The 15,254-nt window shown below is 42.7% G+C and overlaps 1 protein-coding gene across 1 annotated transcript; it reads left to right on the top strand.

Moving 5' to 3' along the window:
- The first annotated feature begins 2,018 nt into the window (after positions 1-2,018).
- On the top strand, positions 2,019-15,081 carry tgfb3 (transforming growth factor, beta 3). The gene is made up of 7 exons (XM_061244426.1): positions 2,019-2,916; positions 9,662-9,825; positions 11,225-11,354; positions 11,518-11,625; positions 12,299-12,455; positions 13,135-13,288; positions 13,658-15,081. Exons 1-7 carry the CDS (start codon positions 2,568-2,570, stop codon positions 13,814-13,816), a joined length of 1,221 nt encoding a protein of 406 aa, XP_061100410.1. The 5' UTR covers positions 2,019-2,567; the 3' UTR covers positions 13,817-15,081.
- Positions 15,082-15,254: the final 173 nt, after the last annotated feature.

The following is a 15,254-nucleotide window of genomic DNA, read 5'->3' on the forward strand; positions in this document are numbered from 1 at the left end:
AATCACTCCCACTCCAAGCAAATGACATCAGCTAGTATGCTCTTAACTTCATGTCACTCTATAGTGATCCTGATGAATGACATATACCTTTGATTTGTATTCATTGCAATGAATTCTTTAAGAGTTTCAAGAATTTGAAGAGTTAACTAGTGGAATAATTTTGCAAATAACCTCTGTAAAAAAAGAAAAAAGAAAAAGGAATTAAAGTTAAAATTTTAATGTAATATGGCTCAAATATGTTTTGTTACGCTAGACCAGTCCTAGACCATTTCTCTTCTCCTCAAATTTCTCTCACACATTAAGTTAATTTGTAAAGGCATTACAGCTCATTATAAAGCAATGACAGATACACTGTACTCCAGAAGGTTCATATTGCTTTGAGTTGCAAGTTGTATGGATGTATCCTGATACTGCAGGATAACTGTTATTGGAAATTGTCAGTGCAAAACTAATTGGATTATTTAATTGTGCCTCTCCAGTTACCTATGACACATTCCCTGCAAACACCAAGTGAAATATGTGCAGCCAGTGAATATTCACCAGTTCAGGAAGAGAGCTGGTGCCAACTGTAGGAGAGGTACCTCTGGTAATGGTAGCTTGGTGTGTTTTAGAAATAATTAATGGAGCCGTAACGTAAAAAAGAATGCCAGTGACAATGAGGTTTAGATGGATTTTATGAAAGGCTCTGGCAAAGGTCAAAGTTCACTTTGCTATTTTTTATCTTATGCATAATACATTACAGTACATTTCTGGCCACATATGGATGCCAAGCAGTGCTATTGGCTCACTTTCCTCCCTTTCCTCCACAAACCATCAAGGAGCACAGTGCATCCATGGAAGACTTAGTTCCTTCCAAACTGCAGAAATATGTGACAACTTTGAGATAGACCTCAGAATTGGGAGAAAATTATAAATCTGTGTAGTTTTCACAGCATTGGTGTTAGAGATCTGACTGTTCTTACAAGGTATATGTATGTAGTTAAGTGTGAGCCGTGGATTGCTTCGTACAGAGCTGTATGTTTAATAGAAGATTTCATTGCATCCATTAACAGTTTATCCTTGTGAATGTTTTCTAGATACACTACTGAAATTTGCCATATTGTTTTGCGAACAGTGAGCACTTGACTTGTGCTCCCATGTCAGAATAGTAATGATAAAGAGGAAGAAACATGCAACAGAAGGCCTATGTACACATCAGTTAGTGACAATCAAACAAAGCCATACATTTGTAGCATACTGTAAAATAGGCCTGTTTGCCTATTCTGTCAGTGTGGCAGGATGGTTCTTTGTATTTGACTTGAAATGTGTGCTTTGCAGGCAATGAATGACAAGTAAGTCAGGGTATACTTTATTTACTGTAGTAAAATGAGAGTTAATAATTCAGTTAGTACCTCAATGGTATTTATACATTGAAAACAATCTAACAGTGAAATAATGGTTAAATATAGGCTAGGCGTTGGAAGAAAAACCTCCATGGGCATATTGCTCGCTTGAGTCATTGAAATGAAAAAATAAAGTTGCTCTTAGTTCCACCAGGGGGTGCGCTCTCATTTCTTGACTGTAACGAATCCTGTTAGAAATGCGTTAATTGTCATGCCCGAAGAAGCAGAGGAAAATAACGCAACAATTTTGAAGGGTGACTGAGTTACGGGGTGATTTATAAGTTTCTTCAATTATGTAGTTTACTTCAATTAAATCATATATTGCTCTTAGAAACTAACCTGAACTGTGTCATTTTATTTTCCATAATTTAAAGGCAGACCATTTAACCATTCCTAAAACACCTGGGTAGCACTAAAAATAAAAATAAAATATTTAATGAATGACGTGCGCGAGCACCTTTTGATTTTGTTAGTGTGAAAAAAATTGCAATTCAAAGAAACTGCATAGATATTGGGAGCGGTTTGCCGCATTTGGGGATGCGATAACCTGTGGTCCCTCCTCCGTAAAACGTCACAAAGCACAGACTATAAATTATCAGCGAAGGCAAATAACGCTCACTGAGTCCGAGACTCGTTGGAAACGCAGTGAGGGTAAGAGGACAGAAAGGGAGAGTGGGCAACCGTGGTTCATGAAAAATACACACTCCACAGAGGAACGGGATGTATAGGCTGTGTGTGGACAAACTGAAAGCTGTTCAGTGCGCAAGAGACTAGGAAAGAAGATATTTGAGATGTCAGTTGCTTAAATAGAAGTTATGAGGGAAGGTAAGGCAAAAGGGAGCGTTTATTGAAGCGTTACCTCCAGAAAGACTACTTCTGAACTAACTATGAATTTGGAATATTCTTGGCATACGATCCTGGATTCCAAAGAACGTTCACCCATTGTAAATCATCACTGACAAAATGGGATTTACACGGGGAAAATATTCATTGAGTTTCTGAATGCGAAGGAAAAGGAGAAAAAAACGATTCACCAGTGATTTAGTATATAAAATCGTAAAATTAAATTGTATAATTTTAATATCTTCCTCACAGTCAGAAGTCACTTCGGCTAGATGGGAAGAAGTTACTTTCATTGATCAACTTTAAAACTAACATTCAACAAAGGAAAAAAAACAAAAAAACATGTATTTGGGTAAAGCACTTTTGTTTTTCCTTCTTTTAAATTGCGTGACAATGAGTTTGTCACTATCCACTTGCACCACTGTGGACATTGACCATATAAAGAAAAAAAGAGTTGAGGCGATCCGGGGACAAATTCTGAGCAAACTTCGATTGACAAGCCCGCCGCCTCAGGCAGTGGATCCGAACCAGGTTACCTCCCAAGTGTTGGCCCTGTATAACAGTACGAAGGAACTGTTAGAGGAGTTGGGGAGGGACCGACAGCAAAGTTGTGGCCAGGATAACACGGAGACCGAATACTATGCCAAAGAGATATATAAATTCAACATGATCCAGGGATCTCCGGAGAACAGTAAGTAGTGTTTGTATGTTCATTTGTTATATTTTAACCGGTTCCATGTCAAATATTTATTCAATGTATTATCTGATTGGTTGATACTGTCACCTTAACTAACGGGGGAATGCTGGAAAAACAACTTTGCGGTATGACGCGGTACTATGCGAACACACGCTGGTGGCCAGCGTACACGGTTCATAAATGTGTATCTGGTCGAAGCCAATGAATGAGAATGCGTGTAAACAGAAATGGTTTGAGTATGGTGTGACACCGTTTTACCACTTTTCCGCCTTAACCCTTTAACCTCAAATCCCAGATTGCATTCGCAATGGACTGTAGAGCTGTCTTCCGTGTAAAAATTAAAAGACAAATTATGTGGTTATGTGGTTGTGGTTGTTTACACTGTAATAGACCCAGCTCTAAAAAGGTTGACCATCAAGTTTCTTTCCTTTATGACTTTACTGTGAGGTAGTGTTGATTAGGTCTACTTCTTTGCCTGTTGAATAAATCAGGGGCCTGTTGATTTCTTGGTGTTACGTAAGAAGCCTGTTGCCAATGCGCTGTCAGTCATCCCACTCTGGGTATCCTCCAGCCCTTGCAGCCGTGTAGCACAATGAAACCTGACTATGGCAAATTATAATCTTGGTGAAACCTAGGCCTTTTTCCGCACACCTGAAGACACAAACCCGACCAGTTGGAAATCCATCTGAAACCACAGGATATGGTGGAAAGGCACCTCTTCATCCTGTCATTTTCCATGGATTAATCCCCCCCCCCCCCCCCCACCACCTCTCTCTCTCTGAATGCAAGCAGCACAATCAGGCTTCGATTAAGCACAAGCTAGATCTGCTGGAGAGAGATGCTGTAAAAAATGGGAGGGAGAGGAAATGTTAACAAATTAGACTAATGAAAGAACCTCCTCGTCTGGCACAGTGGAGAATTTCCTCCATCCACGTGACAGAAGAGTTGGCTAGAATTCGGGACGCAGAAGGAGCTAGCGTTGAGAAACGGTGGTGTCTTGCCCCAGTGGACGGAGCAAGGAAGACAGAGCAAAGCAAACAGAGCTATTGGAGTGAGAGAGCAGCATTACATCACACTGCAACGCAGGAGCTGCCAGTCCACAGAATGAGCGGACAAGCAGAGGCATTCCATCGGAACCATTTTATTGGACTCACCACTCTCCTTGATTGGTGTACTCTGCCAGTCACTTTTTCCTCTAACAAACGAACTAGCTCCAAAAGGCATTTCTAGAAGAAAATCTATGTTTGCGTTTTAGAGCCATGTGTTTATTCCTCTTATGTTTTATTGCCACCATTTAAATTTCACTTACTGCTTTACAACTGTTGCTGAACCTCAAATATACACCATCAAGAGAAGAAAGGGCAGTATTTTAGTTGTTGGCTGTGTTCTGACATCGCTCTGCTGCTGTATTGAGTTTAACAAGTCTACTCAGCAGGAGAGCTACAATGTTCAGTTATCAACACCAGAGGATCAAACCTTATACAAAACAGCTTTGGTCGTGTGGTTCTACAAAGAAACAGTCCACCAGAGTGCTTTTTAAAAGTGCTTTTGTGTGGTCTTATCAGCCTTACTTACTCATTTTGAGGCAAGATGAAGCCCAGCATGATGGTGTGAAAGGCCTGGGAGCAGATGTGAGGATGATAGAGCCAGGGCTGTAGCATCAACAGACTTGCATCATGGTGCTCCTTTGAAATCAGCAGGTGCTTCATGCTAGCAGGGGCTAACTGGGTATGCATATGAATCCTTTCTCACAGATCTGTTAGGGGTCACCGCCAGTGCTTCTGAGAATCAGAGTACACTTTTGCAGCAACCCTGGTTTAGTCTTGAGCAAAAATGTAAAAGCACCTTTAGAATATTCGCCTCTATCTGCACCTCTACCTACTAAATTGTATTCAAAGAGCCAACTGTTTTCCAATGGTATTAAATAAAATGAGGGTTTCAGTAACAGCCTCTTACAGAAGGTCTACCATTTTTTAAATGAAAATTCTTCAATGAACTTATACTGAGGGGTCCTCCTCTGTGGACATTTACTCCCACTTGAATATCTTTCATAAACATGCAGTGTAATATATAACATAGCATATCTCAACATTCAACTGCATTTTGTCTGTCATCATGCTGATATCCTGATGGATATTTACCTTCTGTCATGAAAGACAATAACTGAGTTCTTTATACAAACAATTTCCTGACGTGGGGAGTAATGCTAAATATTTTTGTATTCATGCTGAAGGGCCTCTCTTTCCCTCGGTGCTGCAGTTCTTAAGTTCCTTTTGCTGAATAGAGGAAGAAGCATTTCCTGTGACTCTTGGTTTTTGGAAGGGGCTCCAGGGTTTTTCCTTTCTATCATGTGCACTAATAAAGCCTAGTTCAAATCTCAAAGGCATTCTATGCGCTGAAATTTCTTGATGTCCAAAATCTAATAGAAGTTCTAGAGAGGATGGCTGTCCCCCCATAAAATCTTTTGCGAGAAGTAAATAAAATACATGAGGCGGTGGAAATAAAAATGACATCTGCAAAAATGGTAACAAAGGCCTCACTTAAAATAGGGAATGTGGCACTAATACAGATTTTCCACCACAGCCAAAAAACACCTTATTGTTGGTCACATCTCAAAGCTTCAAGTGAAAGTTGGTTTAATCAAAACACCTGTACTATAGACACTGCATATACAGTTTCCCTTTATATAATGAACACTGGGGTAAAACATCTATAGTATGTACACCCAGGAATTGGAGCAGAGCTCATGTGTTAAGGTTGTCTACAAACCTCTCTCAATAGAACTGCTTTGCTAATGAAACTGCCTTTCAGTTTTCTGCCCACCTTCTACAGCAGTGTTTCAGCACAGTGTGGGTTTCTGCAGGCCCTGCTTCCCTGAAGCCCTCTCAGAGGGAAATGTCAGGCCTCTGGCACCTGTGTTTACCCACAGAACCATGCCAAAAGCAGGCATGTGGAGCACAGGTTGGCCTTGGGGTTCAGACTGAGGGTGCAGTCATCACATTAGAAACAATGCCAGCTGCAAGAGGTCAGCTAAGTCCGTCATGGGTGCACTGTGCTCCTTGACAGTTTGTGGAGGGAAGGGAGGAAAGCCAGTAGCACTGCTTGGCATCTATGCATGGACAGAAATGAACCTTTTTAAAAAAATAAGGATAAAAAATAGCAAAGGGAACCTTGACCTTTGGCCAAGTTATTTCATAAAAGCCATCTAAACCTCATCATCACTGGAATTCTCTGAGACCTCTCATTAGTTTTGACAGGTGTAAAAGAAGCAGACTCGGAGAGGAAACGGAAGGGGATCACCGGTTATTTTAAAAGTCTCCTTTTATAGAATGGTTGAGTGCCTTTGGCGTCCAGCAATCATTGATTCAGCAAAGGAAGAAGGGCGGAATGGACCCGAGGACAGCAGTATTTCTGATATATGAAATATTAGAAAGCTGATGTCATCCCAAACCAAACAGAGACAGAATTCTCTGGCCCAATCCAAAGATTCTCCCTCCTGTTTTCCCTTCTTTGCTTTTGATCAAATGGAAAAAAGCGGTCTTACTTCAACAGATAACTTCATCACATTATCTCATCCAGCGCAGTCGCTTGGCTCCCATGGAGTTGATTTATTTGGGATAGCTGGAGATGGTGAGGGATGATTCATCTAGGCAAAGTAGTAGTCTCATCACATTTGTGCTCTACGCTGTAACCGCTCACTGTGGCTGACTAAAGACAACCACCCACTGCCAGCCCCAGCTCAAAACAATATCAATTTATTATTAATCTAACAACATCAACTTGCAGACAGATGCTGCTACTGGAATGTAGAGATGCCTTTTAAGATGATGATGGTGACATCACCACAGTTACTCAGCACATTTAAAATAGCATCAAAGGGCATTTCACTTAAAATGATTTACTATATACAGGTCTCATTTTTGCATTGCATAAAGGCATTTAGCAAATGCACTAATTCTGAGCAACTTACCCAGTTTACAGTTTTTACATACAATCCATTCATACTGCTGAATATTTTACTGAAGCAATGTACTGTACGTGCCCACCTGGGAATCAAAACCTACAACCTACGGACCATACTGTCCCTATACTCATTATGCCATAAACACAGGCATACTGTACAATTATTAAGCAGCTTGGAAAGGAAAATCTATTTAGCATGCTCATTACTGTACATGCCTCAAAACACTACAGTTTTTGATGTGTGGGTTTGGCCAACAGATTTTAACGGTACATATTACATTCAGGCACCTTGCTCTCAAATTTTTGCTGCAGTTGTTCAGCAGTCGACCAGCCCTAGTGCTATCACCAGCTGGCCAGCACCTGCTCTCCACATTTCCTTTGTTTACTCCAACCATTTAGGAGAGACTGACATCACAGTCAACCTGCAGGGGCCACTGGAATCGCCCGATTGTGTGGATTGTTTTGGGAGCTGCAGTGTGACATCATTCACCCGTGAGAAGCCCCCAGCTTGGCGGGACATACCAGACACGGGGAGTTGGGGCGGGGGCACCTGGCAGTGTCTGGGGTGTGGGTGGATGAGGGAGCGGGGATAGAGGTTGGACTAGTGTCAGGAGGCAGTCTGTCTGGAGAGATGAGCTTCTACAGCTCCAGAGCCCAGAACATTTGGCTCAGCGCAAGAGACTCCAGGGAAAACACAGGTGGGAGGGCTTCCTGTGAAATTCCACTGAGCTCCTGGAGGGACTTCCCCCTGCCCAGTCACCCAGTGAGTTTAAGTGCAGGGGTCTCACATGGTAGACCTTCTTTTCGAACAGCAGCTCACAGACCCCCCTCCCATCCCCAGGAAAGCTCTGTTATATCTACCATCGGGGGGTGCAGATAATATGGGAAAGTGCACAGGGAAAGAGAGATGTGGCTTATTTTAAGCTGAATAATATTTGGTTGTGCAGTTCTGAGAGGCTTTACCAACTTCTCAAGACATAGCTGTAGAGGTTTTTGAAGGAACCGGAGCTCGAGAAACATGTTGCTCAAAGTAAGTGTGTAGATTATACTGCCAAGTCAAGACCCTTGATGCAATCCGTATAGAAGAACAAATGCTGATCATTTCAATAGCTACATGTGAAAACAGTTAGTGGCCTAAGGAAATGGCCCCGATGACAATGTCTCAGCTAGTTACATGTTGCATAAGGAGTGCAGGCCAAGAAAGGTAGTTGGAAGCCTGAGGCTCTTTGTAATTTTTTAGGATGAGGTCTTTTGGATGTCAGCATCCCAGTGCTGGCACCGATACTCAAATTTGATAATAAGGGGGGAGGGGGCAGTAAATTAGTTCATGGATTTCACTCCAATTATCCCTGAAATACCCAGCACTCACAGCCATGGAACAAATTACCTTCCTTGGCAAAAATAAGCCATAATGCAAAATCCACCTAAAGCCATGGCAACAGAAAAAATGAGGTAATTGTAAAGGAAACCAAAGGCTTGATTAGAATTTCAAATCTCCTCAGAGTGGGGCTGTGATTTATTTATTTCATTAATGGGGGGGGGGGTGAGGAGGCCTTTTGCCATCTTAAATCTTAAAGATGAATAGGACAATGTTATTTGGCTTATGACAGAACCTGAAAGGTTAACCTAAAATAGACTGGAATCATTGGAAATTAGATAACAGCTATGGTACAGTAAGATGTCATTATTAGTCAGATGGGTCATGACTCAGACTAAGCTACAAAGCTCCAAGCACGCACACACATACAAACTTTTTTGCTGTCCTTACTTTTTCATCTTCACTATTTTGTGATCATCATACAAAACTACATTGATATCGCCTAAGGTACAATGGCTAAGCAAATAAATTACCAACAGCTAGGCTATAAATTTGTGTTTCCACCAAGCTCATAAAATGCTTGTCGTGTGCTTGTTTCACTCAACACAGCTTGCCTGCATGCTGCCTGTTAGAATAATAAACCATTCAATAGCTTTACGATTGAAAAAATAAAAACTTCCTCAAGCAGGGTTGTCGAAACAGGAAGCTATTTTAGAGAATCCATCTAGTTATGCAGCTCAGCTCAGCCAAATTCATTGTAGTACAATATCTGCTCTAGCCAACAGAGCCCTCTAGCCCTTTCCAATTTGCAATTCAATTTAAGGACCTGCACACTGCTCGGTGAGCCACACTCTTATGGGATATAGTGGAGGTTTTAAACCCTTTCAAGGAAGTGGACAAACAGCACCCACTGTTCTTTTTCACTACTACTGAGTGCCTAGTCAGTATTCATCCCATTTTTTGTAGTATGAGGTTCACTCCACAAGGTTCTGACCACCAGTGTTTCAGAACAAATTCTTTGCCTCAAGCACTTTGATTCAAGGTACTCTCATGTGGTTAATCCTTCTTTTAGGGTGGCTGGCCCCAAGTGACACCTAACTTATGTCCTGACATCCCCAAACACCTGTAGTAGTGTGGAGAGGACAAAAGCAGTATGCTGGCTTCCTAGGCCTGGCTTCCACAATGTTGGGACATTTGGATTTCATTTAACGACTTCAACTTGTTAACTCAGACCCATATTACTTACAGATGGTCTATGGGCTCACCTCCTTAAACTAAGTAAGTATTCTTTTCCAAAACAGAGGAAATCTGAAAGGGTGTCATGGCAGAGTAAAGCATCAACACCACACTTTCTCATGCTTTAGTGCTGATGTGTAGTTGATTTGGATAGATAGGGTAGTCTCAAAGGTTGGCGCATTGGTGGCATTGTTTATCTCTTGTCTGCTTCTTGCCTTTCAGATGATTTGCCTTATTGTCCCAAGGGCATCACATCCAAGGTGTTCCGGTTTAATGTCTCAGCCATGGAGAAGAACTCCTCAAACCTTTTCCGTGCTGAGTTTCGTGCACTGCGTGTACCCAACTCCAATGCGAAGAGGAATGAGCAGCGAATTGAACTCTATCAGGTGTGTACAGGTTTTGTTTTCCTGTTACTGTCCTGGCAAGAATGAAAAAAGGTACCAAGCGTGGGTGATTCGAGCATTATAGCATCAGCTTTCTGTATGTTTGGACATGGAAACAGGTGCAGAAAGAAACAATCATTTTGGTCTTGTAGTTCATCCTTTCCAGTCTATTATTGATCATCACACCAGGTCAGAAGTCAAATGGATTCCACATTCATGTGCTCCTGAACTTTACAGTTTTAATCAGGACCATCAGAAATATCAAACTGTCAAAAATGGCAATGTTCTTTTCTCAATTTTCAGTATAAAAAAAGAGTACAAAGACATTTCCACTTACTCAAAAGAAACCAAAGGATCAATTTGCTTCACTGCCCCATTTTCATCCTTCTCCTTCCACTCTACACTGAACTCTGACAGACATTGTAACCCAATCTATGGGCAGCTTCAAGGTTGTAAGTATCTGCACCTGTCTGCATTTAGAGATGGTGGTGGGTGGAGGGGGGTTATGCTTGGTTTCATGGTAAATCCCCTGTGAGAGGACAGGAGCCACGATCAGATTCCATCATTTCCTGCAGGGGAGACGAGCGTCTCCGGACTGCATACCGTCACTCTGGCAGGCTATGCCAGACCCGGGCTCAACCTGTCAGGAACCAAAGACTGTTTCCAGGAGTGCAGCAAAGAGATAGAGACAGGGTCAGCGGTGGGGAGAGCAAACTGAGCCACTCACCCCCACACGTACGTTGGGACCCGATTGGCAAGGTATCCTTTTGGCCACTCTTTGTCCCACAGGAAGTCAGATTAGACATTGACATTGTTCAGGAACCTGGTTATCCAGGCCCCTTGGGTTATCGGGGCACCCTCCCAGTATAAGGGGCCCATGGGGATATGGGTGTATTTTTTTTTTTTTTTTTTGGCAATAGTATGGACTGAAGAAATGTAGTCCCTCAACTATGTAGATTGCGGTTTCTATACCTCAGTCAACAGTAGTAGTTAGTTGACTGTTAAAAGCAGTCTCGATTTCCCTAACATTGAGTACCACCAACAGTTCATAAGAACAAGGGAATTATCCCAAACATAATTCAGACATTCTGAATTATTAACTACAATTATAGATTGGAGATTTGGAGATTTCAGGTAAGGTTTTATCAAGAAACACAGAGCTCACAGGAGCATATAAAGTGCTTCTCCAAGATCCAAGACTGTGAACTCAGCAGCTGAGAGGCATTTGTAGCTTGACAGTTCTTATTGGCAGCAAGGAAACACTGGGAGAAGAGGAATATCAACAGGAGGTGTCATTTTTTCCATGGAGTGAACATGCTTGGCCTGGGGCATCCTGATTCAGGCAGCTGCAGAGGCAGACTGGAGTGTTCACCAGGGTCACTGCCTTTTGTCTGATTGGCAGATCGTCAGGAAGGAGGAGCATATTGCCAAGCAGCGCTACATTGGAGGCAAGAACGTCCTGACTAAGGGAACGCAGGAATGGGTCTCTTTCGACGTGACAGAAACAGTGAGGGAGTGGCTAATGTACCGAGGTGAGTGAGGCATGACCATACAATAATTCCTGTCTCCTGTTTCCGGAAAACCATTTGATGTCATCTACACAGAGAGAAGGTTGAAAGAGCTTACAGACAAGCTCCTTCTTTCTCATTGAGGGAGGGCAGAAAAGCTTGATGCTGAGGGCTCTTCTCTCCTCAGAGACCAATCTGGGCCTGGAGATCAGCGTGCACTGTCCCTGCCACACCTTCAACTCCAACGGAGATATCATAGAGAATGTCAACGAAGTGCTTGAGGCCAAGTTCAAAGGTGAGACAAATCATGAAACACAGCATAATGAGGGGTCTCAAGTTTAAGAGTGAAGCAAACACTTTGTATTCATACTGCCTTTGGATTCATATAGCCTTTTATTCCTTTTTTCTAATTAGGATTTTTAAAAGCTTCTAAAAGTACATGCGTTAAAAGTTAATATTTACAGTGAAGTTTCTTGCAATCCTGTAAATATATCCACAGAGGGTTTGAAAAGCATGCATATTTAGTGATTTCCTTCCCTGGGAATGATCTCTATTCATGGGAAAGCTCTCTGGCTGGTATCTCACTTAGCGCCGGGCCTCTTGGCCCTCGGGCCTCAGAATGGGGAACACTGCCCCGACCAGGCACGACAGGCGGAATGTGCTGTTGCAGGCGCACAGATGCTTGGCCCCAAATTAAAGAGGGGCGTCCATATCCACCCGCATCATCCCTCACGGGACACCCGCTGCTTTTGCCATCAGCAGCAGATTGGATGAGCAGAAGGAAGGCGGAGGGAGGGGGGGGAGAGAGGGGGCAGCTGAGCACCCTGGAGAAACGGGTAGCCGCAGGCAGCAGTGACACTGGAGACAGCCATTCTTGTGATGTTGAAGTTAAGCGATCGTGTGCTTGCAGAAAAGTCGTGAATGTTTTAGCGGGAACCTGACCGGACGGTCTCGTCTTTCTCCTCCAGGGATGGAGGGGGACTATGATGAACAGTACCTGGGACGAATGAAGAAACAGAAGGAATTTCCGCACCTCATACTCATGATGTTGCCGCCCCATCGCTTGGACGCCCAGACATCGTCTCGCCGGCGGAAGCGGGCACTGGACACCAACTACTGCTTCACGTACGTGCACCCGTCATGATCTACAGCTCTTCAGCTCCCCAATTGTCATATGCATAACTGTAATACGACCCGACTTTCCATCTTGACGCCACTCCTTGTTCAGCCGCATACCTCACACTTCACAAATATAAATGCCAGTGCTGCTTAACATACATTCTTAAGTAGTGGAAACAGCATGCGTTAAAACTCCTGGCAGGATGTCTTGAAGAATATTATCCGCTTCAGTTATAATCCTGCTGTACAGTCAAGTTCCACTAGCAAAAATATCTAGGGTCTCTCTGGAGAAAAGGGCTTTTTTCTTCAATCTCTCCAGAGTAAAGTGCCAGCTGAAAGATTAAGTATCTTCTCACCACTATCAGATGGTGCAAACATAGCAAAGGCGTATTCAGCCCCATGCAAGTCCAGATCTGTCCCTTTATTCAACTTCTGAAATCCTTCCTCTGGAGAGGGTGTTAAGCTTCACGATGCATTGATCCCTAAGTCACCTCAACAAACAGGCAACAGTAGACACCTGGTAGGACTCCAAGAATCTGTGAAAACCATGTAGGTACCAGTGGAATTTCAGAAATTCTTAAGTCTCATCTGGAGTTGGAATTCAGGAGCATATTAAATTTGAAAAGGACAAGGCACACACAATCAGAGTCTGAGAATAATGTTGCTTGCTTCTTTCCATTGACAGTAATTATGAAGAGAACTGCTGTGTGCGCCCTCTATACATTGACTTCCGCCAGGACCTGGGCTGGAGGTGGATCCACGAACCCAAGGGCTACTATGCCAACTTCTGCTCCGGGCCCTGCCCATACCTACGCAGTGCTGACACCACACACAGCTCGGTGAGAACAACCAGCAGCCTTGTCCCAGGGTCATACACCTGGACCACTCTTTGTAGCCACTATCCATATCAGAATTTAACATGGGCTGTTCCATTGAAAACTGAAAAAATCTATTTGAAAACAACATTGGATGGATGATACTCTGCATGTTAAAAATTCTACAATGTTTTTGTCAATAGCGGATTCTGGTGAAAGGTGGAACCTGGTGAATGTTATGGAATTTTAGATTTTATAATCTTTGGAAATATGAAGTGTATTAGTTCAGTAAAACAAACATCCATTTCTGTCATACAGAAATGCAAACAGAATTGCTGATAAATGATTAAAAGGGCTTCCACCTTGACGGATGCTTGTCTATCTCCCTCACAGCTGCTGAGCCTCTATAACACCCTGAACCCCACGGCCTCCGCTTCCCCCTGCTGCGTCCCTCAGGACCTGGAGCCTCTGACCATCCTCTACTACGTGGGACGGAACCCCAAGGTGGAGCAGCTCTCGAACATGATCGTCAAATCCTGCAAGTGCAGCTGAGCCCGAGGCGTCGGCCTGACAGAGTGACCTGGCAGAGGGGACGTGCTGATGGGGGACCGGGCCCCAGCCAACCTCCCACCCCCCCACGAAGAAGAATACCTCTGTCCACCTCTTAGCCTCTCAGCCAGTCGGCCCGCCTCACACCAGGGACCCACATGAAAGCGACGAGGCCTGCCCACTCTGCCCACACACCAACTGCGTGCCCAGACAGCTCGGCTTTAAAAACACCACTCTAAAAAAATCCATCTTAGTGTGAGGACATGCTCCGGAACCACAGACCTCTACACGTTTTTTTCTCTTTTTTCAACGTTTTGTTTTTGTTTCTGTTGTTTGTTCCCAAGTTCCAAGTGTTTTTTTCAGCAATTTTTTCAGCATTTTGAACTGGTTCTTTTGCTTGATAATCCTGGGCATTTCAGATAGACCTCTGTTTCTCTTAAAAAAGACATATAAAAGCTTTCTTAGCACAAGCAGTAGGGGAACTGCTGGCTCAAAGCTGCAGTCAAAATAAAGAAGAATCTGAAAAATGCCTGCTGGATTTAAAGTGAAATAAACATAAAAGGGCACTGTATGGCCAAAGCTACAGCAACAAACCCTTTTTTTGGGAATGCCCACTTCTAAAGCCTTGATGTACCAGAAAGCGTACAGAGGAGGCTCTCCATGCTGGAAACTCGCGCTGGGCGCATCACAGTACCCAACACTGTTTATCTAGGAGATATGCTGACGGATTCAAATAGTCTTAGGAAAAATACAACATGCTGGAAAAGAACTTTACTTTTAAAATAATATTTTAATTGTTACATTTTACCTCTGTTCCACAACAGAATTTTAGGGACGTTTTCATTCATAAATGAAGCCGACATTTTGTTGCAAAAAGATTAATAATGTATGTCACTAAGTGATCATTTCACTAAATCACAAACTGTTAATATTGTTATTTCTGTTACTCCTGAAACACTTTTTATATTAAAAAAGGTCTTGGACAAAAAATGTTTTTTATGCATTTTGGGCAAACCCAAATGGCAGTTGGAAATTCCCCTTTTGAAATGTACAGTAATACGAATTTCACTCATGCTGTAAGGTGTACTGTAAATGGATAAATATGATAGAATTGTTTCCAGTTGCTGTCTTAATGTTGCATATCTTGCTGCCCCGAGGTCAGTGCTCACATAACTACTGATAGCGATAACTAAATCTTAAAAAAACAAAAAAAACATTTGAATTTGCATATACAAATGATAAATACTATAGAAAACCTGTCTAGGAAATATGTTGTGTCTTGTACATTTTTCTGAATTCAGCTTTTTAATGCATCGTTTATCAAACATTCGTATCAGTTTTAAGTATGGAGCAGTGCCTGAATAGGATGGCTTATGGGGTCAAGGGTACTGTAACTCTAGTCTGTTGCTAAGGCAATCCATTACCCATAATTATTATTCCT

Source organism: Conger conger, chromosome 1, assembly GCF_963514075.1.
Source record: "Conger conger chromosome 1, fConCon1.1, whole genome shotgun sequence".
Taxonomy (NCBI): domain Eukaryota; kingdom Metazoa; phylum Chordata; class Actinopteri; order Anguilliformes; family Congridae; genus Conger; species Conger conger.